Source organism: Nerophis ophidion, linkage group LG20 (assembly GCF_033978795.1).
Source record: "Nerophis ophidion isolate RoL-2023_Sa linkage group LG20, RoL_Noph_v1.0, whole genome shotgun sequence".
Classification (NCBI taxonomy): domain Eukaryota; kingdom Metazoa; phylum Chordata; class Actinopteri; order Syngnathiformes; family Syngnathidae; genus Nerophis; species Nerophis ophidion.
In genome coordinates this window covers 43212148-43233939 of record NC_084630.1, presented here as the reverse complement: position 1 = coordinate 43233939, position 21792 = coordinate 43212148, and the positions used below count along the sequence as shown (strand labels likewise).

General features: G+C 44.3%; 1 protein-coding gene across 2 annotated transcripts in view; it reads right to left on the bottom strand.

The window, feature by feature from the left end:
- Positions 1–21792, bottom strand: part of LOC133539161 (lysyl oxidase homolog 4-like) — an 83839-nt gene that overhangs the window by 15380 nt on the left and 46667 nt on the right. For both annotated transcript variants that reach the window (XR_009803198.1, XM_061881275.1), the window contains exons 5-13: positions 20659–20697; positions 20373–20580; positions 19941–20121; positions 8342–8496; positions 8091–8258; positions 7546–7708; positions 7227–7470; positions 4832–4947; positions 3030–3166 (exon numbers count right to left, since the gene is read on the bottom strand). Coding sequence is in view for 1 of the 2 variants with exons in the window: in XM_061881275.1 (XP_061737259.1) it covers positions 3030–3166; positions 4832–4947; positions 7227–7470; positions 7546–7708; positions 8091–8258; positions 8342–8496; positions 19941–20121; positions 20373–20580; positions 20659–20697 (1411 nt within the window). In the remaining variant the exon portion in view is untranslated. The remainder of the gene's footprint in view (positions 1–3029; positions 3167–4831; positions 4948–7226; positions 7471–7545; positions 7709–8090; positions 8259–8341; positions 8497–19940; positions 20122–20372; positions 20581–20658; positions 20698–21792) is intronic.

Sequence of the window (21792 nt, the reverse complement as noted above, 5' to 3'; positions counted from 1 at the left end):
TAAAAATATATTCTTCTTCTTATTATTATCTATCCATTTTCTACCGCTTGTCCCTTTTGGGGTCGCGGGGAGTTCCGGAGCCTATCTCAGCTGCATTATTATCCATCCATCCATCCATTTTCTACCGCTTATTCCCTTTCGGGGTCGCGGGGGGCGCTGGCGCCTATCTCAGCTACAATCGGGCGGAAGGCAGGGTACACCCTGGACAAGTCGCCACCTCATCACAGGGCCAACACAGATAGACAGACAACATTCACACACTAGGGACCATTTAGTGTTGCCAATCAACCTATCCCCAGGTGCATGTCTTTGGAAGTGGGAGGAAGCCGGAGTACCCGGAGGGAACCCACGCATTCACGGGGAGAACATGCAAACTCGAGCCTGGATTTGAACCCATGACTGCAGGAACTTCGTATTGTGAGGCAGACGCACTAACCCCTCTGCCACCGTGAAGCATTATTATTATTATTATTATTATTAGGTGGGGACGGTGTGGCGCGGTTGGAAAAGTGGCCCTGCCAGCAACCTGAGGGTTCCTGGTTCAATCACCACCTTCTACCAACCTTGTCTCGTCCGTTGTGTCCTTGACCAAGACACTTCACCCTTGCTCCTGATGGGTCGGGGTTAGGGCCTTGCATGGCAGCTCCCTCCATCAGTGTGTGAATGTGTGTGTGAATGGGTAAATGTGGAAGTAGTGTCAAAGCACTTTGAGAACCTTGAAGGTAGAAAAGCGCTATACAAGTACAACCCATAACCCATTACTGTGGTGAGGCTAATTCAATTATTTTATTAATTGAGTAATCTATCGATTAGTTTGTTCTAGTGTTGTCCATCCATCCATTTTCTACCGCTTATTCCCTTTTGGGGTCGCGGGGGGCGCTGGCGCCTATCTCAGCTACAATCTAGTGTTGTACCGATACCAATATGTTGTTACTGGTACCATGATTATTTTGATACTTTTCGGTAATTTTCTAAAAAAAAAGGGAAAATTGCATTATTGGCTTTATTTTAACAAATAATCTCAGGATACGTTAAACATATGTTTCTTATTGCAAGTTTGTCCTTAAATAATATAGCAAACATAATAGACAACTTGGCTTTAAGTAGTAAGTAAGCAAACAATTTTGTGTCATATGTCATTCTATTATTTTGTCAAAATTATTCAGGACAAGTGGTAGAAAATGAATTATTCTATTATTCTATCTACTTGTTCACTTACTGTTAATATCTGCTTACTTTCACTTTTAACATGTTCTATCTAAACTGCTGTTAAAATGTAATAACCACTGACTCTACTGTTGTTTTGATACTTTACATCAGTTTTGGATGATGCCACCAATTTGGATATCAATTTGATACCAAGTTGTTACAGGATCATACATTGGTCATATTCAAAGTTCTCATGTGTCCAGGGACGTATTTCCTGAGTTTATAAACATAATATACATTTTTTAAAAACTAAAGATGTTTTTATGCCAAAAATATTGATGTAATCATAGTAGTATCGACTAGATATGCTCCTGTACTTGATATCATTACAGTGAATGATCCACCAATGGCGTTTGTTTACATTGGCATGTTGGTGGACTGGTACTTTTCAGAGGTGGTATAATTTATTAGTATCGCAGAACTATACTAATACCGGTATACCGTAGTATGTTCCATTAATCTTGCAATCATTTTATAGCCTCCAATGTGTGAACATTTAGGCAGCTAAATGTTCTGTAGATGACGGAAACAGTGGGAGGCAGTGTGCAGGTAAAAAGGTGTCTAATGCTTGAACCAAAAATAAACAAAAAGGTGAGTGCCCCCTAAGAAAAGGCATTGAGGCATAGGGAAGGCTATGCAGAACGAGATTAAAACTGAACTGGCTACAAAGTAAACAAAAACAGAATACTGGACGACAGCAAAGACTTACTGTGGAGCAAAAACGGCATCCACAAATTACATCCGAACATGACATGACAATCAACAATGTCCCCACAAAGAAGGATAAAAACAACTGAAATATTCTTGATTGCTAAAACAAAGTAGATGTGGGAAATATCGCTCAAAGGAAGACAAGAAACTGCTACAGGAAGATACCCCAAAATAAGAAAAAGCCACCAAAATAGGAGTGCAAGACAAGAACTAAAACATCCATCCATCCATCATCTTCCGCTTATCCGAGGTCGGGTCGCGGGGGCAGCAGCCTAAGCAGGGAAGCCCAGACTTCCCTCTCCCCAGCCACTTCGTCTAGCTCTTCCCGGGGGATCCCGAGGCGTTCCCAGGCCAGCCGGGAGACATAGTCTTCCCAACGTGTCCTGGGTCTTCCCCGTGGCCTCCTACCAGCTGGACGTGCCCTAAACACATCCCTAGGGAGGCGTTCGGGTGGCATCCTGACCAGATGCCCGAACCACCTCATCTGGCTCCTCTCCATGTGAAGGAGCAGCGGCTTTACTTTGAGTTCCTCCCGGATGGCAGAGCTTCTCACCCTATCTCTAAGGGAGAGACCCAAACTCATTTGGGCCGCTTGTACCCGTGATCTTATCCTTTCGGTCATGACCCAAAGCTCATGACCATAGGTGAGGATGGGAACGTAGATCGACCGGTAAATTGAGAGCTTTGCCTTCCGGCTCAGCTCCTTCTTCACCACAACGGATCGATACAACGTCCGCATTACTGAAGACGCCGCACCGATCCGCCTGTCGATCTCACGTTCCACTCTTCCCCCACTCGTGAGCAAGACTCCTAGGTACTTGAACTCCTCCACTTGGGGCAGGGTCTCCTCCCCAACCCTAGACTTATATTAATGCATGCTTGATTATGGTTTAAAGTCATATCCCACAATTGCGACAACGACTTTTTACTGTCAACTGAGTTTTGTTTTTTTAACGATTTCTGCTGGTGGTGTGCCTCCGCATTTTTTCAACGCAAAAAAATGTGCCTCGGCTCAAAAAAGGTTGAAAAAACACTGCTCTGAAACACAAACTCAGAAAAACTGCAACCCAATAATTGGAATCAAGCTGGAATGAAACTTGTGTGTTTACCTGGAAGACATATTCACCAGGGCGCACATCTGTGATGTCAATCCACTGGCAGTCAATGTCATGGCGGTACGTATCCCAGCAGCCAATTGAGATACCCTGTTGTCCCATGTTGTAGCAGGAATACCGTTTTTGGATACCTGGGAGGCAAAATGGTCAAATGAAAAGGGGACTTGACAAAAAGACGTCAAGTTAAGTGAGGCTGAAGCTAAATCTGGGACTGTAGTCACGCTTTGGATGTTATTGTTGAAGCTAATCACTGTTAATGCCTTTAAGACTATACGTTAACACAGGGGTCACCAACACGGTGCCCGCGGGCACCAGGTCGCCCGTAAGGACCAGATGAGTCGCCCGCTGGCCCGTTCTAAAAATAGCTCAAATAGCAGCACTTACCAGTGAGCTGCCTCTATTTTTTTTACATGTTATTTATTTACTAGCAAGCTGGTCCGACATTTTTAATTCTAAGAGAGACAAAACTCAAATAGAATTTGAAAATCCAAGAAAATATTTCAAGGACTTGGTCTTCACTTGTTTAAATAAATTAATTAATTTTTTTACTTTGCTTCTTATAACTTTCAGAATGACAATTTTAGAGACAAAATACAACCTTAAAAATGATATTAGGATTTTTAAACACATATACCTTTTTACCTTTTAAATTCCTTCCTCTTCTTTCCTGACAATTTAAATCAATGTTCAAGTATTTTTTTTTATTATTGTAAGGAATAATAAATACATTTTAATTTAATTCTTTATTTTGTAAGGGACGGCGTGGCGCAGTGGAAGAGTGGCCGTGCGCAACCCGAGGGTCCCTGGTTCAATTCCAACCTCGTCATGTCCGTTGTGTCCTGAGCAAGACACTTCACCCTTGCTCCTGATGGGTGCTGGTTGGCGCCTTGCATGGCAGCTCCCTCCATCAGTGTGTGAATGGGTAAATGTGGAAGTAGTGTCAAAGCGCTTTGAGTACCTTGAAGGTAGAAAAGCGCTATACAAGTACAACCCATTTATTTATTTATTTTAGCTTCTGTTTTTTCGACAAAGAATATTTGTGAAATATTTCTTCAAACTTATCATGATTAAAACAAAAAAAAAATATTCTGGCAAATCTAGAAAATCTGTAGAATCAAATTTAAATCTTATTTCAAAGTCTTTTGAATTTCTTTAAAAATTTTTGTTCTGGAAAATCTAGAAGAAATAATGATTTGTCTTTGTTAGAAATATAGCTTGGTCCAATTTGTTATAAAAAAAAAAGTGCAGATTGGATTTTAACCTATTTAAAACATGTCATCAAAATTCTAAAATTAAAGTTAATCAGGAAAAATGACTAATGATGTTCCCAAAAAATATTTGATGAATTTTTTCAAAAATATTTTAATTAGCTAGTTTTTCCCTTCATTTTTTTCGGTTGAATTTTGACTTTTAAAGAGTCGAAATTGAAGATGAACTATGTTTCAAAATGAAATTTTTTATTTTTTGTGTGTTTTCTCCTCTTTTAAACCGTTCAATTAAGTGTTTTTTTCATCACTTATTCTCTACAAAAAACCTTCCGTAAAAGGAAAAAAAATGTACGACGGAATGACAGACATAATACCCATTTTTTATACATATAAATATATATTTATTTATAAAAGGTAAATTGAGCAAATTGGCTATTTCTGGCAATTTATTTAAGTGTGTATCAAACTGGTAGCCCTTGGCATTTATCAGTACCCAAGAAGTAGCTCTTGCTTTCAAAAAGGTTGGTGACCCCTGCGTTAACACAATGATTATACGGTAATGGTTTGAAAAAAAATAGTGAGTCTGACCATCAGGGCAGTAGGTGTCCTCCAGACAGAAGCTGGCTTTGTGACCTTCAGCCACCCTGGTGCCATTGAGAGTCAGAAGGTCGTAGTGAGTAAACACCTCGATGCTGTGGTAGTGCCTGAGAGATGGGACAGGGGTCAAAAAGATGGACGGAGCAAGTTGATATATGATATGATATACTTTTCTATATTAACCAGCATTATGATAACATCCGTTGTCTTTCTTTTATACTTTGCTTTAACATTACACGGTTCATTTCGTCATTAAAATAACGTCCCATAAATCGTCTTGTGTACGTGCAAAAGCGTTACACAACACAACGTGTTGTTTGTTCTGTCTGCCGCTCTCATTATAGAAGCATTCCCAGAAGAAGCGCTAGGAATAGTGGGGGAACAAAAACCAATGTGGGGAAGTAGTGATTGAGGCTGGAAGAAACTGTTGAGCTCTGCCTTTTTTTGTTTTAGTACACAAAACCACAACAGCTGAGTTAGGAAGGGAGGCCGGTCTTAGACATTGTTACTCAATGTCAACATTGTGCTTATTGCGTAAAATGAAAGATAATCTATTTTATTCATAAAGATGGCACTGCATGGTTTTTTTCTTCTTACGGGGTCAAGATTGTGTCTGGAAACTGCTTTAAAGCATGAGATGAAGAGTTTTTTTCTGCCTCCAAGTCTTATACCGTTAAACAACATTGAGCGAGATCATTTCGCCCAGGAAATATCAATCAATCATGAATCAATGTTTATTTATCTGGCCCTAAAACACACGGGACTCAAAGGGCTGCAGAAGCCACAATGACAACGTCGGTTCAGATCCCACATAAGGGCAAGGAAAAACTCACAACTCAGTGGGATGTCAATGAGAATGAGTACTAGAAACCTTGGAGAGGACCGCAGATGTGGGTGAAAACCCCCCCACCCCCCACTTCCCCCAGCCCCTAGGGTAGACCTGAGGCAATGGACGTCGAGTGGGTTGAGCATAATATTGTAAAAGTCCAGTCCATAGTGGATTTAACATAATAGTGAGAGTCTAGTCCAATGGTTCCCAAACTTTTACAGGCTGGCGCCCCCTTGGCTCCCCAGTGAATTCCTAGCGCCCCCCCCCTGCTGCAATTTGAAAAGAGAAAGGTTAAACACAAATGTGTATTTCACAAATAAAACCCAATTTAGTAAACCAATGTATTTTTTAGCAGTTTTAACTGTTTCAGCAACATAGAATGGTAAATAAACATTCCACCAGTAACCTTCATTGTCTCACACTTAATATTAATGGGATGGATGTGCTTGGTGCAGGGACATAAGCTTCTCAACATCAGGCTGGAACTCACTAAGAAGAAGTCGTAGATCCCCGCGGATCTACGACGGATCTGACTGGGCCAGAGCGGCGTGTGGTAACCGGACCCTGATGCGTCGTCCACTGACTCGTCCTGCTGCACGTGTTGTGTACAAATCGTCAAACAAACGTTCGAACTTCGACTTCGGACTGCCGCCCCCCTACCGCCCCCTTCTTCCTCACCGCCCCCCCAGATCTTTCCACCGCCCCCCTGGGTACCGCCCACTTTGGGAACCACTGGTCTAGTCCATAGTAGGGCCAGCAGGAGACCACCCCATATAGTACATAAGTGCATGATAAAATTGCGACCTGTAGACTGATTTAATCGCATATCTTATTTTTTAGTAAATACAATTTAAAAGTATTCATATTATAAAAAAAAACAACTTCTTTGAACACTAGAAAAAGAGCTTTGTAGTCATTCACTCAGCCCTGTTAGTCAACTTTGGCTTGTTAAAAATGAAATAAAGTTTCCTGAAAGGGACCAATGTACATTTAGAGTAATTCAATATGTCTATTGTCATGTTTTAAATTGCCATAAGTCAGAAATGTAAAGTATATATTCATGTTCTCATTCAACCAGGTCATTTTATTCTGAGGCCATTCAATCGATCGCAAGTGGACTGTTTTGGTTTGTCTTGGAAGACATTCTGCCACAAGAGGAAACGCCACACGACGTTTCACAACAATAGGGCGGAACAATCCTCGCTCGGCCAAACTCTCCGTGTGTTGGAGTATATAAATAGTTGAGGTTTTGGCACCAGTTGCTGGCAAAGATCTCACCAATCTAACGCTTAGACTCGGGCTGACCAATCGAAGTCTAAGAGCATGGACTGATGAAGCCTACTTGGATGAGAGGCAGAACGTCTTGCAAGACGAACCAAGCAGTCCAGTTGCGATCGACTGAATGCCCTGAGGACAGAAGTGTACGTTTATTTTGAGAGTTACAAGAAGCAAATGCCACTAATTGGAATTGCCTTTTTGCTTCTGGTGTCTTGATACTTGACTTCAACAGTTTAGTGTCATGCTGTGCATGGACTTCCACTTGACTGTACAATCTACCTGTGACACTGATGCCATATCCAGTTCTCCCTGGTAGCTTTGGGTTGAAAATCAGCTCGGCCCAAGTTCATAATACGGGAGGAGAACCTCAGCAGGCGTCGGTGTCCGTAAGGCCAGTTCATCCTGGCAGCGGAAGAGGAGAGACAGTTCTCCTCATTGGCACATGTCAGCAGGTGTAAGGGCCTGTCTTCCAGGTAAGCTGACTCCTGGACAAGCTGGGCATCCACGACCAGGTCAGGAGCAGCTGTCAGGGTACACAGGGGGGAGTTTACGTCACAGTGAGTACAAAGCAAATACACAAAACAGTTTTTTTGCTTACTCTCCACGCAAGTGACTCCTGCGGATCTCCCGTCGCCACCTCTGGGACAGTAGACGTGTGCGTTTTTGCGACATTGTTGGATGGACAACTCGGAGCCCGTACAGTGACTTCCACTCAGAACCACATCACGGGCGTCACTGGAGCTCGTCCAGTACCAAGTCTCCTGCACACACAGACCAGCAAAGGAAAAAACCATGAAGTACGAGAAGACTTTTTATACAACTATCAGTACATATTACCACATTTTCCACGCTGTTTAAAAAGCCCCCTGAACACACCCACTCTGCCCTCTCTGTGCAGAGCTCTATTTTCAGCTCCTTTTCCTTGAGAATTTCTACCGATTTCTCTTTGCCTCACTTTTCCTCTTTTATTTTCAGAATGCTGGAAGTGGACCTCTGAGCAGCCTATAATTACCTCTGGCCTTGGTAATAACACAGCACAGATACACAAACAGCTGCCCAAAGAGAGAAACGTTGAATTACACAGGACAGACGCCAAGAAAGGGAGTGACACTGAGAGTGATATAAGATATATTGATTGATCACCTGGTGAGCTCTCGAAGCGAAACCCAAGCCAAGTTGCCGACACACCACCATGGCCTCGTTGATGCCCCAGTTCTCGCTGCAGATCGAGCCCCAGCGCCTCACTCCACCGACGTCCATCAGCACCTCTACACGACCCTCGCCTCGGTCTCGGCCTCCTGCTAGTCTTACCTGAAGGAGAACGATTGAACATGTGAGGGATCAAAGAACACCGCCGTAGAGCAAAGGTGTTAAAGCGGATGTGTCTCGCTCACTGTGGTCTGTGTGCCCGTGTTGGGGACGTTGCAGCGGACACCTGCGTCCTGGGTGTGCTTAATGGTGTACAGGGGCACCGCTTTGGAAGGACAGTCTAGAATGGACCTCTCACTGCCTGTGCACTGCACGGTGTTCATGTGGATGGGACCGGAACCTAGGGTCAGAGTTGGAAAATTTTCAATGGGAATTGTGTAAATCTACCAAGAAAAAATGGGATCCTGCACAATTTGTGGTTAGTCTCTTACAGATAAGACATCATGACGACAGCGTAAGTCACACTTCCTTACATACCAGGCTAGTTATGAAGCATTGATGAGAAAAGGTAGAAAGGGGAGACTATTAGCAGAACAAACCCTGGTGGTGACCAGTTGTATTACCTTATCCTTTCGAGATGTTGTTTTTTAACAGTTTCGCATCCATTTGTATCCACCTCTCCACTCTGACTTCAGCGGGGACTGCTGTGCTAGGCTGCCCAGAACCTGACCGGACGTGATGTAGGGCTCAAGGAAGCACATGCTCGGAGTGATATAGGCTTTTATGTCTCCAAAACATACCAAAAAGTCTCTGGATTAGTCGCCAGTCATTTTTGGGGAATAAAAAGTCACTAAGAGGAGTTGGAAAGTCGACAGATTTAGTGAAAAAGTCGCCCAAGTTGGTGTGTGAGAGCCCCCTGATTGAAAGCGACAGACGAAAAAAACCATGCCAATTTACCGAGTTCATTTTCATTTATCGTTTCATCGATACCAGTACCGTCGCCCCCTGAACTAGCTCAAGTGTCGCATCTCAACCAGGATGGTACATTCATATCCACTGTGGCCAAAATGTGCCGAGAATTTGGAGGTTATACCAGGAGACAGGCTAGTACAAAGTAGCCGTAATGGGGAACTTCCTCTAACATGGCTGGTGAGTTAATGGCTAGGGACTGCAAATCTCTCTATGAGATAACCATAGGTTTCCTGACTACTGACCCAACTCTCTCCTTTGAGGCACACATTAAAAGCGTTACTAAAACGGCCTTCTTTCATCTCCGCAATATCGCTAAAATTCGCTCCATTCTGTCCACTAAAGACGCTGAGATCATTATCCATGCGTTTGTTACGTCTCGTCTCGATTACTGTAACGTATTATTTTCGGGTCTCCCCATGTCTAGCATTAAAAGATTACAGTTGGTACAAAATGCGGCTGCTAGACTTTTGACAAGAACAAGAAGGTTTGATCACATTATGCCTGTACTGTATATACCTTTATATACATATATACATACATATATACCTATACTGTATATACCTTTATATACATATATACATACATATATACCTATACTGTATATACCTTTATATACATATATACATACATATATACCTGTACTGTATATACCTTTATATACATACATATATACCTATACTGTATATACCTTTATATACATATATACATACATATATACCTATACTGTATATACCTTTATATACATATATACATACATATATACCTATACTGGCTCACCTGCACTGGCTTCCTGTGCACTTAAGATGTGACTTTAAGGTTTTACTACTTACGTATAAAATACTACACGGTCTAGCTCCATCCTATCTTGCCGATTGTATTGTACCATATGTCCCGGCAAGAAATCTGCGTTCAAAGGACTCCGGCTTATTAGTGATTCCCAAAGCCCAAAAAAAGTCTGCGGGCTGTAGAGCTTTTTCATTTCGGGCTCCAGTACTCTGGAATGCCCTCCCGGTAACAGTTCGAGATGCTACCTCAGTAGAAGCATTTAAGTCTCACCTTAAAACTCATTTGTATACTCTAGCCTTTAAATAGACTCCCTTTTTAGACCAGTTGATCTGCCGTTTCTTTTCTTTTTCTTCTATGTCCCACTCTCCTTTGTGGAGGGAGTCCGGTCCGATCCGGTGGCCATGTACTGCTCGCCTGTGTATCGGCTGGGGACATCTCTGCGCTGCTGATCCGCCTCCGCTTGGGATGGTTTCCTGCTGGCTCCGCTATGAACGGGACTCTCGCTGCTGTGTTGGATCCACTTTGGACTGGACTCTCGCGACTGTGTTGGATCCATTATGGATTGATCTTTCACAGTATCATGTTCTCATATGTTCTCATAGTCATCAGTATCATCAGTATCACAGTATCATGTTCTCATAGTCATCATTGTCACCGACGTCCCACTGGGTCATTATCGTCACCGGTGTCCCACTGGGTGTGAGTTTTCCTTGTCCTTATGTGGGCCTACCGAGGATGTCGTGGTGGTTTGTGCAGCCCTTTGAGACACTAGTGATTTAGGGCTATATAAGTAAACATTGATTGATTGATTGACTGTTAGGTCCAAGGATGAGATCCTCGACTGCTGGTGCAGTAAGCCCTGGGTTCTTTCTCTCGCATGCCAGAATAATGATGCTAGAATATGTTCTTAGTTCCTAAATGACAAACACCATGATGCCATTGACTAACCCAAGAGTTCCCCAAAATATGTCCTCCAGGAAATCAAGCAATGTTGCATTCACTCTGTTCAGGAGCTATCTGATAGAGAGGGTAAAGGAGAGACAAGAGATAATATCGATATTCTTCTTGTCGCATGCCCAGACATTATAAAAAGTGCAGATGAAGGCCATTCTGTACACATTATGAACCACATTGGGACTTATCTCAAGGAAAACATTGGCTCAACACGTGATGGGTTCCCCTTGTTCTTTAAGCAGCATTTGTACACTTATGGATTATTCTTCATATTTGTTGCTCTGGATGTTGTCAGACTGGTTGAGGCCTCTCTTCAACATTGAGTCGAAGTCGTTAATAGTACATTTTTCAAAAAGGGTGTGTTCCAACTACAAAGGGATCACACCCTTTAGCCTCCCGGGGTGAGTACATTCTAGAATGCTGGAGAAAAGTGTACAACTGTCAGCGGAACTTTGGCTACAAAAGGTGCAATGCAGTTTTCGTCCTGGTTATGGAACGCTCGATCAACTCTACACCCTTGCAAGGGTACATGCAAATCTGATCAATCAATCAATCAATGTTTATTTATATAGCCCCAAATCACAAATGTCTCAAAGGACTGCACAAATCATTACGACTACAACATCCTCGGAAGAACCCACAAAAGGGCAAGGAAAACTCACACCCAGTGGGCAGGGAGAATTCACATCCAGTGGGACGCCAGTGACAATGCTGACTATGAGAAACCTTGGAGAGGACCTTAGATGTGGGCAACCCCCCTTCTCTAGGGGACCGAAAGCAATGGATGTCGAGCGGGTCTAACATGATACTGTGAAAGTTCAATCCATAGTGGCTCCAAGACAGCAGTGAGAGTCCCGTCCACAGGAAACCATCTCAAGCGGATCAGCAGCGTAGAGGTGATCCACATGATCTTTCTGGACATTTGTTTGTGTTCCTCGTGGTGACCAGTCGCGGTTTTTCCGGGATTATTGAGTTTGTGGCATGCTGATATGTGCCATTTGTTCCCAACAGTAGCAGGAGCCTGGTTTATATTGTCAACAGTAGGTTGAACCTGTTCACAGTGATTGTTGGCCTCTGCCAAGGATGCCCTTTGTCAGTGGTTCCTAATGAGAAAGTTTCTAGGCACAGCCAAGGCATTTAGAGCGTCCAATTTGGGGGCCTTAGGATCTCATCTCTGTTCTTTGCAGATGATGTGGTCTCATCAAGCTGTATTCTTAAGTGTATTGGGGCTGTAAACAGCTGAGTGTAAAGCTTCCGGGATGGGACTCTGCACCTCCAAATCTGAGTCTATGGTTCTCAGCTGGTAAAAGGTCAATTGCACCCTTCGGTTTGGTAATAAAGTCTTGTCCCAGGAGTGAGGGAAGGCTCAGGTGAGATAGACAAATTGGTGCAGGTCATGGTAGGAAAGAGCTGAGCGAACGCAAAGCTCTCGATTAAGCAGTCCATCTACGTTTCTATTGGATCACCTATGGTCACAAGCTTTGAGTAGTGACCGAAAGAGCAAGATAGTTGCGGCAGAACGTTGATGGATGGATATGTTCCTCAGCAAAACAACATTAATAATAGTAAAAACAGTTTATGAAGATTACATTAATGGTGTTTTTCCACCCCATACAACCTTACCTGCACCAGAGATCATGTTGTAAAACTCACACTGCCAACCAAGTTATATTCAAAAAGACAAAAACTGTGCAGAGTTGTAGTTTGTTTTAAACGCACGACAACATTCACGGACCTCTGATGTGGCTCACACTCAGTTGGAAAGCTTTTTATCCCAATGACTGCACACTGTCCAGCTCACCACATCCAAAAAAACCTTTGAACTTGTGCAACTCTGTGAAGGTGTATGAGGCCAAAGCTTTATTAGGCCCTGTATTTTTACACTCAAATAGCCACTGATGTCATCAAGTCTGAAGTTAGGTCACTTTTTTTTCTTAATGCACCACCCATGAGCTGTCACAGGACTCCAGAAAGGCCCAGGCCGCCCTCCTGTGTTTGTGCAACCTCGTTAAACGGGCCTGAACTTTGTCGAAAAAAACATTAAAACCCGCAAAGCTCCACTCTGACATTTACCGTAGTCGTTATTTCGACATGACATCAGCCCAGCACCTACTGTTATAGAACTCATAAAGGTTTCCAGGAATTGTCTTAATCGAGGCAAGTTGGAGAGTAGAAAATCGCTCATGCTCGGCTCTAATTCGGGCAGAAAGATAATGGCAGGAAATGATCGTAATTAGAGAATTACCGCCGACGTACGCGGGGAGAAACGGACAATAGCTGTCAAGGTAGTGAGTGTATTGCTTGGAAAATTATTGTTGTTGTTTTTAGAAAATTGCGCGTGATTGTGTTCCACTCGAATAATACGCATTCAACCATCAGCTTCTCAGATGCTTTGGTTCCACGGTAAGCTTGTTTATTTGTCCGCCCGTTTGGAAGCTCAATTTCAGACACGTCGGTGTTTAGTCTGAGCCTGTTCTCATGAGAATTTAGTAGGATGTCACACCAAAAGTAATGAACTGTAATTAGTAGAAAACCAACATCCATCCATCCATCCATCATCTTCCGCTTATCCGAGGTCGGGTCGCGGGGGCAACAGCCTAAGCAGGGAAACCCAGACTTCCCTCTCCCAAGCCACTTCGTCTAGCTCTTCCCGGGGGATCCCGAGGCGTTCCCAGGCCAGCCGGGAGACATAGTCTTCCCAACGTGTCCTGGGTCTTCCCCGTGGCCTCCTACCGGTTGGACGTGCCCTAAACACCTCCCTAGGGAGGCGTTCGGGTAGCATCCTGACCAGATGCCCGAACCACCTCATCTGGCTCCTCTCCATGTGAAGGAGCAGCGGCTTTACTTTGAGTTCCTCCCGGATGGCAGAGCTTCTCACCCTATCTCTAAGGGAGAGACCCGCCACACGGCGGAGGAAACTCATTTCGGCCGCTTGTACCCGTGATCTTATCCTTTCGGTCATGACCCAAAGCTCATGACCATAGGTGAGGATGGGAACGTAGATCGACCGGTAAATTGAGAGCTTTGCCTTCCGGCTCAGCTCCTTCTTCACCACAACGGATCGATACAACGTCCGCATTACTGAAGACGCCGCACCGATCCGTCTGTCGATCTCACGATCCACTCTTCCCCCACTCGTGAACAAGACTCCTAGGTACTTGAACTCCTCCACTTGGGGCAGGGTCTCCTCCCCAACCCGGAGATGGCACTCCACCCTTTTCCGGGCGAGAACCATGGACTCGGACTTGGAGGTGCTGATTCTCATTCCGGTCGCTTCACACTCGGCTGCGAACCGATCCAGCGAGAACTGAAGATCCCGGCCAGATGAAGCCATCAGGACCACATCATCTGCAAAAAGCAGAGACCTAAAAAGCAAAAAGCAAAACTCGAATAATACGCATTCAACCATCAGCTTCTCAGATGCTTTGGTTCCACGGTAAGCTTGTTTATTTGTCCGCCCGTTTGGAAGCTCAATTTCAGACACATCGGTGTTTAGTCTGAGCCTGTTCTCATGAGAATTTAGTAGGATGTCACACCAAAAGTAATGAACTGTAATTAGTAGAAAACCAACATATTCTGGGGTTTCTCGCCTCTTTTTTTCTCTTTACATTAATGAATGAAAATAGTATGCCCTAAACCTAACGCCCTAACCATAACCGCTTTGAAATGATAGATGACAATTTTATGTGTGTGTGTGTGTGTGTGTGTGTGTGTGTGTGTGTGTGCTCATGCAAGCACAGCGACAGTCGAGGCTTTGTGGATACAAGAGGTGTGTCAGAAAAGTTCCAGTACTGTAGATTGTATTCCTCCATGTCGAGAGACCTTGTCCACTACGAGGTCTTGCTACAGACAATCAACCAAATGCTTTGATGAGCACGCGAGAAGAGGTGAGAGTTGTGGCAGAACTACATGTGGCTGCTTCACCAAAGTAATTATTGGTGGAGAAGAACATCGCTGTGCTGGAGCAACCGCCCTCCATGTGATTTGTTCACCTTTCCCAAACGCAAGGGGGTCCATCCAAGGCACCCGTTTTAAAGGCGTGGACCGACATGGAGATGGCCGTGGCGACTGAGGTGCGGAGGAACCCGTGAGAATCCTTCGAGGAGAGCATGAAGGCCTGGCGGAGAAGCCTGGGAAAGAGCTTTAGACTCTTAAGGGATTAGTGTAATTCTCAGACTAAATCCACCAACACCAACGCGCAGCACGCTGAAGAAGCCCAGATGCGACCGCCCTTGGAGACGAAAGTGAAAGCGAAAATGAGGCAAAGAATAATCGCTGGACACCATTCTGCTGCCCAAGAATGTACAACAATTCCCCTCAACAAAAGAAGAGAAATACACCTTTAGAGGAAAATGTAATTTAAAACTTTTGTATGCTAGTACAACCTACTCAGTGGCCTAGTGGTTAGAGTGTCCGCCCTGAGAACGATAGGTTGTGAGTTCAAACCCCGGCCGAGTCATACCAAAGACTATCGAAATGGGAGCAATTACCTCCCTGTTTTGAACTCAGCATCAATGGTTGGAATTGGGGATTCCATCCATCCATTTCCTACCGCTTATTCCCTTTTGGAGTCGCAGGGGGCGCTGGCGCCTATCTCATCTACAATCGGGCGGAAGGCGGGGTACACCCTGGACAAGTCGCCATCTCATCGCAGGGCCGACACAGATAGACAGACAACATTCACACACTAGGGACAATTTAGTATTGTGTTAGCTACAATCGGGCGGAAGGCGGGGTACACCCTGGACAAGTCACCACCTCATCACAGGGCCAACATAGATAGACAGACAACATTCACACTCACATTCAAACACTAGGGCCAATTTAGTATTGTGTTAGCTACAATCGGGCGGAAGGCGGGGTACACCCTGGACAAGTCGCCACCTCATCGCAGGGCCGACACAGATAGACAGACAACATTCACACACTGGGGACCATTTAGTGTTGCCAATCAACCTATCCCCAGGTCCATGTCTTTGGAAGTGGGAGGAAGCCGGAGTACCCGGAGGGAACCCACGCAGTCACGGGGAGGACATGCAAACTCCACACAGAAAGATCCCGAGCCTGGATTTGAACCCAGGACTGCAGGACCTTCGTATTGTGAGGCAGACGCACTAACCCCTCTGCCACCGTGAAGTCCTGGAATTGGGGATTAAGTCACCTGGAATTGGGGATTAAGTCACCTGGAATTGGGGATTAAGTCACCAAAATGATTCCCGGGCGCGACTACAGCTGCTGCTCACTGCTCCCCTCACCTCCCAGGGAGTGAACAAGGGGATGGGTGAAATGCAGAGGACAGATTTCACCACACCCAGTGTGTGTGTGTGTGACTATCATTGGTACTTTAACTTTAACTTAACACTCAAAACCTTTAGGATATCAGTATGTGGAATTCAATTATGGAATGGATGAACCAAAGAAATCAAACAAAGCACCAAAATGATTCACTTTAAGAGACAGTTCAAACTACAAGTGTTCACAAAGTACACGGAAAATTCCGATGAACATGTTGAACCCCTTTTTAATTTTTTTTTAGATAAAGATTACTTATGTATTTAACATTTGTTTACTCAATATGGTATATTCCATTCATTTTCTACCGCTTGTACCTTCTGGGGTCGCTGGAGCCTATCTCAGCTGCATTCGGGCGGAAGGCAGGGTACACCCCGGACAAGCCGCCACCTCATCGCAGGGCCACCACAAATAGACAGGTATATTATTTATTTATTATGTATTTATTCACTGTTCTATTACAGAGAACACGGAAATGGAATAAAATTGCTATGGTATGAAAAGAGGTAGGATTAAATAAGATCAGCTTCTTCCAACTCCTTTTCGGACGTGCTGTAATGACACAACTGGAAATATGTGATGCATTACATTCTATCGTATGCATGTTCCGAACTAACTGAAACTGAAACTGAACTGAAAAGATGTATTCGGACAATTTTTGTACCAAACAAAATGTATTCATATATAAGGTCTGTGCTTATTTTTATCGGCAGGAGCGCTCTGTATAAATGAGACCAAGTTTGTGACACTAGTCCTGGAACTTTTCTGACATAACTCAAAATGTCATTATCGACAGAATATTGTTTTACATAATCATGTTTGTGAAAAAACTCCAAAACTGCAAATGACTTCGATAGGAATGCTTTGCTTCTTGGTTTTTACAGATTAAATAATGACATTGCAGAACAGTGGTTGAGTGGTTAGGGTGGAAAAGACAAAGGAAAATAGTTTTTGGCTTTGAATGTTTGCTTCTTTATAGAGTTTGCATGTTCTCCGTCTTTTAGAACATTGACAATGTTTGTCTCATTGACTGGTGACCAGTCTGGGTGTTCCCTGCTTCTCACCCAAAGTCGTCTGGTAGAGCTTTGTAACCAAAGCCTTCTAGCAATGTGAGCGTGCTGCTTTTCATTTCACGTATTTTACAGACCACAGTATATGTTAGAATAAATATATATAAGTTATCACAAAACTTTGTGTTGCCATGAGTCCCCAGCGAGAGGACAAAAAAAAGCAGTCTTTGATCCTACCAATCAAAAGGCTTGTAAAACTCCACTGCGTAGGATGGGAAGGATCATCTGATTCTTTAATGTATTTTAATCAGCAGAAAGAGATTGTCTTGACCTGAGAACTACAAATCGGAGAGGAAGCAGGACCAGACTCCCCTGCAGGATATCTTTTTTTAAAAAACTATTTTACAACCTTTTCTTTGAACTGTTTTGTAACCAAAGACAGTGGCTATTTACGATCCACTCCCGTAGAAACAGCTGTTGCCATGTAATCAGGGAAAGTCCAAATAAAAGAGGAGGTGTACAATCTTACGTCAGAGCGTGGTGAGACTGTACAAAGAGTACAGTCCAGACGTCTCTCCTCAATTGAGCCAAATTTAATTCTGTCTGTTTAATTTCTTGCTTCTTGTCTTGTTTAATAGATGTCATCAGTGTTTGAACCTGACAGTATAAGTCGCTCCTTTTTTCCCACGCTTTGAAAACAGCGGCTTATAAAGCGGTGCGTATAGTTCATAGATTTCTCTCTGTTAACAAGCATAATGTTTTGTGTTCAACAAATATTTTTCATATTACACCGAAAGAGACACTAAAAAAAGGTGTTTTATTTGTATTATAGTGCAATATTTTGGACGGGTTAACTCACTGCAGGTGCTGCAAGTTGAAAATGTATTTCCCGTTTCGTTTCATCTACTATTTGTCCATAGCGTTTTTGCTCGATAGGATTCTTCATTCATCACTCCAAGCAACATTTGTAACTTTTACAATATAACTAAAACTATTCACACTTACTAAACCGTTCCATCTGTGATATCTGTAGGAGTGTTTTCATGCATATTTATACCTACTGTTGTAATGTAAACAAGCTAGCATCATTAGCATTAGCAAATATGCTAACATGTCTACAAATGTCTTTATTAGCATTATTAACTCGGGAATGGCAATCTTTTTCTATTGTCTAAGTTTAATAAATTCACCAAAACGTCACAGTGGAGTTATTGAGTCTTATTGAGTCAATCACGATGACTTCTGTTTTGTCTGATCCGCTGTTTTACTGCCGTGTGACTGGCATCGATTGAAAACAATTAAGGTATGTAAATAAATATTTATAAAATCTTTCGTACATGGTATACATCTACGGCAGGGGTGTCAAACGTATGGCCCGACGGCCGGATCAGGCCTGCAAACAGGTTTTATTTGGCCAGTGGGATCAGTTTGCCAAGTATAAACTGCTGTTCTAAATGTGTCCACTGGATGTCGCAATAGCAATTCTTTGTATCTTTGTAGATGATGCTACATATGTACAAAATAAACCACATGATATTAGTACATCAGTCGAGGAAAATGAGCAAACTACATAAATAACATACTGTGTTTTGATTTTAATATTTTTTTGGTCGCCTGTATCGGTTGGGGACATCTCTACGCTGCTGATCCGCTTGAGATGGTTTCCTGTGGACGGGACTCTCGCTGCTGTCTTGGATCCGCTTTGAACTGAACTCTCGCGGCTGTGTTGGAGCCACTATGGATTGAACTTTCACAGTATCATGTTAGACCCGCTCCACATCCATTGCTTTCGGTCTCCTAGAGGCGGGGGGGTTGCCCACATCTGAGGTCCTCTCCAAGGTTTCTCATAGTCAGCATTGTCACTGGCGTCCCACTGGATGTGAATTCTCCCTGCCCACTGGGTGTGAGTTTTCCTTGCCCTTTTGTGGGTTCTTCCGAGGATGTTGTAGTCGTAATGATTTGTGCAGTCCTTTGAGACATTTGTGATTTGGGGCTATATAAATAAACATTGATTGATTGATTGATGGGCTTCACGGTGGAAGAGGGGTTAGTGCGTCTGCCTCACAATACGAAGTTCCTGCAGTCCTGGGTTCAAATCCAGGCTCGGGATCTTTCTGTGTGGAGTTTGCATGTTCTCCCCGTGAATGCGTGGGTTCCCTCCGGGTACTCCGGCTTCCTCCCACCTCCAAAGACATGCACCTGGGGATAGGTTGATTGGCAACACTAAATTGGCCCTAGTGTGTGAATGTGAGTGTGAATGTTGTCTGTCTATCTGTGTTGGCCCTGCGATGAGGTGGCGACTTGTCCAGGGTGTACCCTGCCTTCCGCCCGATTGTAGCTGAGATAGGCGCCAGCGCCCCCCGCGACCCCGAAAGGGAATACGCGGTAGAAAATGGATGGATGGATGGATGATTGATTGATTGGTAGATTGAAAATTAACATTAATGAGTTGACTGTTCAGAAAATCTAAATAGTGAAAAATGTTATTAACCAAAACATGTAGGTGTAAAAAAAACAACAACAACAATATGATTTTTACAATTTCAAAATGCAATTGTTCTATTTTTAAACAAAGAAAACAATCCGAAGTTATCTTTATTTTTAAGTTATCGTGCCGTGATTTTACGAGTCCGGTCCACTTGGGAGTATATTTTTCTCCATCTGGCCCCCGATCTGAAATGAGTTTGACACCCCTGATCTACGGCTTATAGTCTAGTACGGCTATTACTATGAAAAAATATTTATTTCTTCTACAATTTGCTGGGTGCGGCTTAAAAACACCGATGCGCTCCGTAGCCCGGAAAATACGGCATGTATGTGTTTTCCTCACCCTGTCCCATATGAGCCCCGGTCAAGGCCTCCTTTGCCGATCCATAGCCCAGCTCTCTGCAGACCACGTTGGCGTCAGCGATGTCCCACAGGTGGTCTGCGATGGTGCCCCATTTCCCTTCCTTCAGGACCTCCACGCGACCCTCCCCAACGCGGGGCCCCGCCTTGAGACGCACGTTGGTCTGGAAGGAAGAGAAGTAGGTTGAGTTGTTGTTTTGAAGCAGGCTCTGTTATTCCAGGTGACCATTAATGACTTGGTTTGCGATCTTGAGTAATCATTTCATTTTGTCGCATTGCAGTCTGGTTAACCGACATTTTTAGAACTTATAACCATTTTGCAAAGACAGAATGCGGTAATAATTTGAGTGTTGTGACCAATCTGTACAAAATACAACCATCTTGTTAAGAATTGCTCCAGGAGCTCCTCACTGACCGACACAGACGGGGGCGCACGTCCTCTGGCGTTACGTGCAAACTGGGGACCGGGGACGCAGCGCACGACGGCGTGCATGCCCCCGCTGCAGGGACCCTCCCTCCTGGGCAGGGACAGTTGGGTCGGGCACTGGGCCAGGGAGACCTCCCCACCCCGACACTGCACCTTCTCCACCCAGTATCCTTTCTTAGTGATCTGTGTCCGCAGTCTGCACGGAAAGAGAAGATTGTTTCAGAAGTAAAGTGAAGGGATGCATGGATGCCATGCTCTCAGGAGCTGAAGTTACCTGGATGAAGGATCGGCTATTTTGGAGTCCCACAGTTTCCTGAAAGACAACAGCGATTACTGGATGGTAACAAAACTTTCAGCAAATCAGATCAAATAACCGCTAAAGAAACTTCACGGTGGCAGAGGGGTTAGAGCGTCTGCCTCACAATACGAAGTTCCTGCAGTCCTGGGTTCAAATCCAGGCTCGGGATCTTTCTGTGTGGAGTTTGCATGTTCTCCCCGTGAATGCGTGGGTTCCCTCCGGGTACTCCGGCTTCCTCCCAACTCCAAAGACATGCACCTGGGGATAGGTTGATTGGCAACACTAAATGTTCCCTAGTGTGTGAATGTTGTCTGTCTATCTGTGTTGGCCCTGCGATGAGGTGGCGACTTGTCCAGGGTGTACCCTGCCTTCCGCCCGATTGTAGCTGAGATAGGCGCCAGCGCCCCCCGCGACCCCGAAAGGGAATAAGCGGTAGAAAATGGATGGATGGATGGAAACTCTCCATCATTTTTGCCATAGCCAGACATTTTTTTCCCATTCAGTGGCCAATGTTTCTGTGGTAACCATTTTTCTGTTCTGCATATCCATCCATGCATTTTCTACCGCTTGTCCCTCTTGGGGTCGCTGGAGCCTATCTCAGCTGCATTCGGACGGAAGGCGGGGTACACCCTGGACAAGTCGCCACCTCATCGCAGGGCCAACACAGATAGACAGACAACATTCACACTCACATTCACACACTAGGGACCATTTAGTGTTGCCAATCAACCTATCCCCAGGTGCATGTCTTTGGAGGTGGGAGGAAGCCGGAGTACCCGGAGGGAACCCACGCAGTCACGGGGAGAACATGCAAACTCCACACAGAAAGATCCCAAGCCCGGGATTGAACCCAGGACTACACAGGACCTTTGTATTGTGAGGCAGATGCACCCACCACTCTTCCACCGTGCTGCCCAGTTCTGCATATCCATCCATTTTCTACCGCTTATTCCCTTTGGGGTTGCGGGGAGCGCTGGTGCCTATCTCAGCTACAATCGGACGGAAGGCGGGGTACACCCTGGACAAGTCGGCACCTCATCACAGGGCCAACACAGATAGACAGACAACATTCACACACTAGGGACCATTTAGTGTTGCCAATCAACCTAT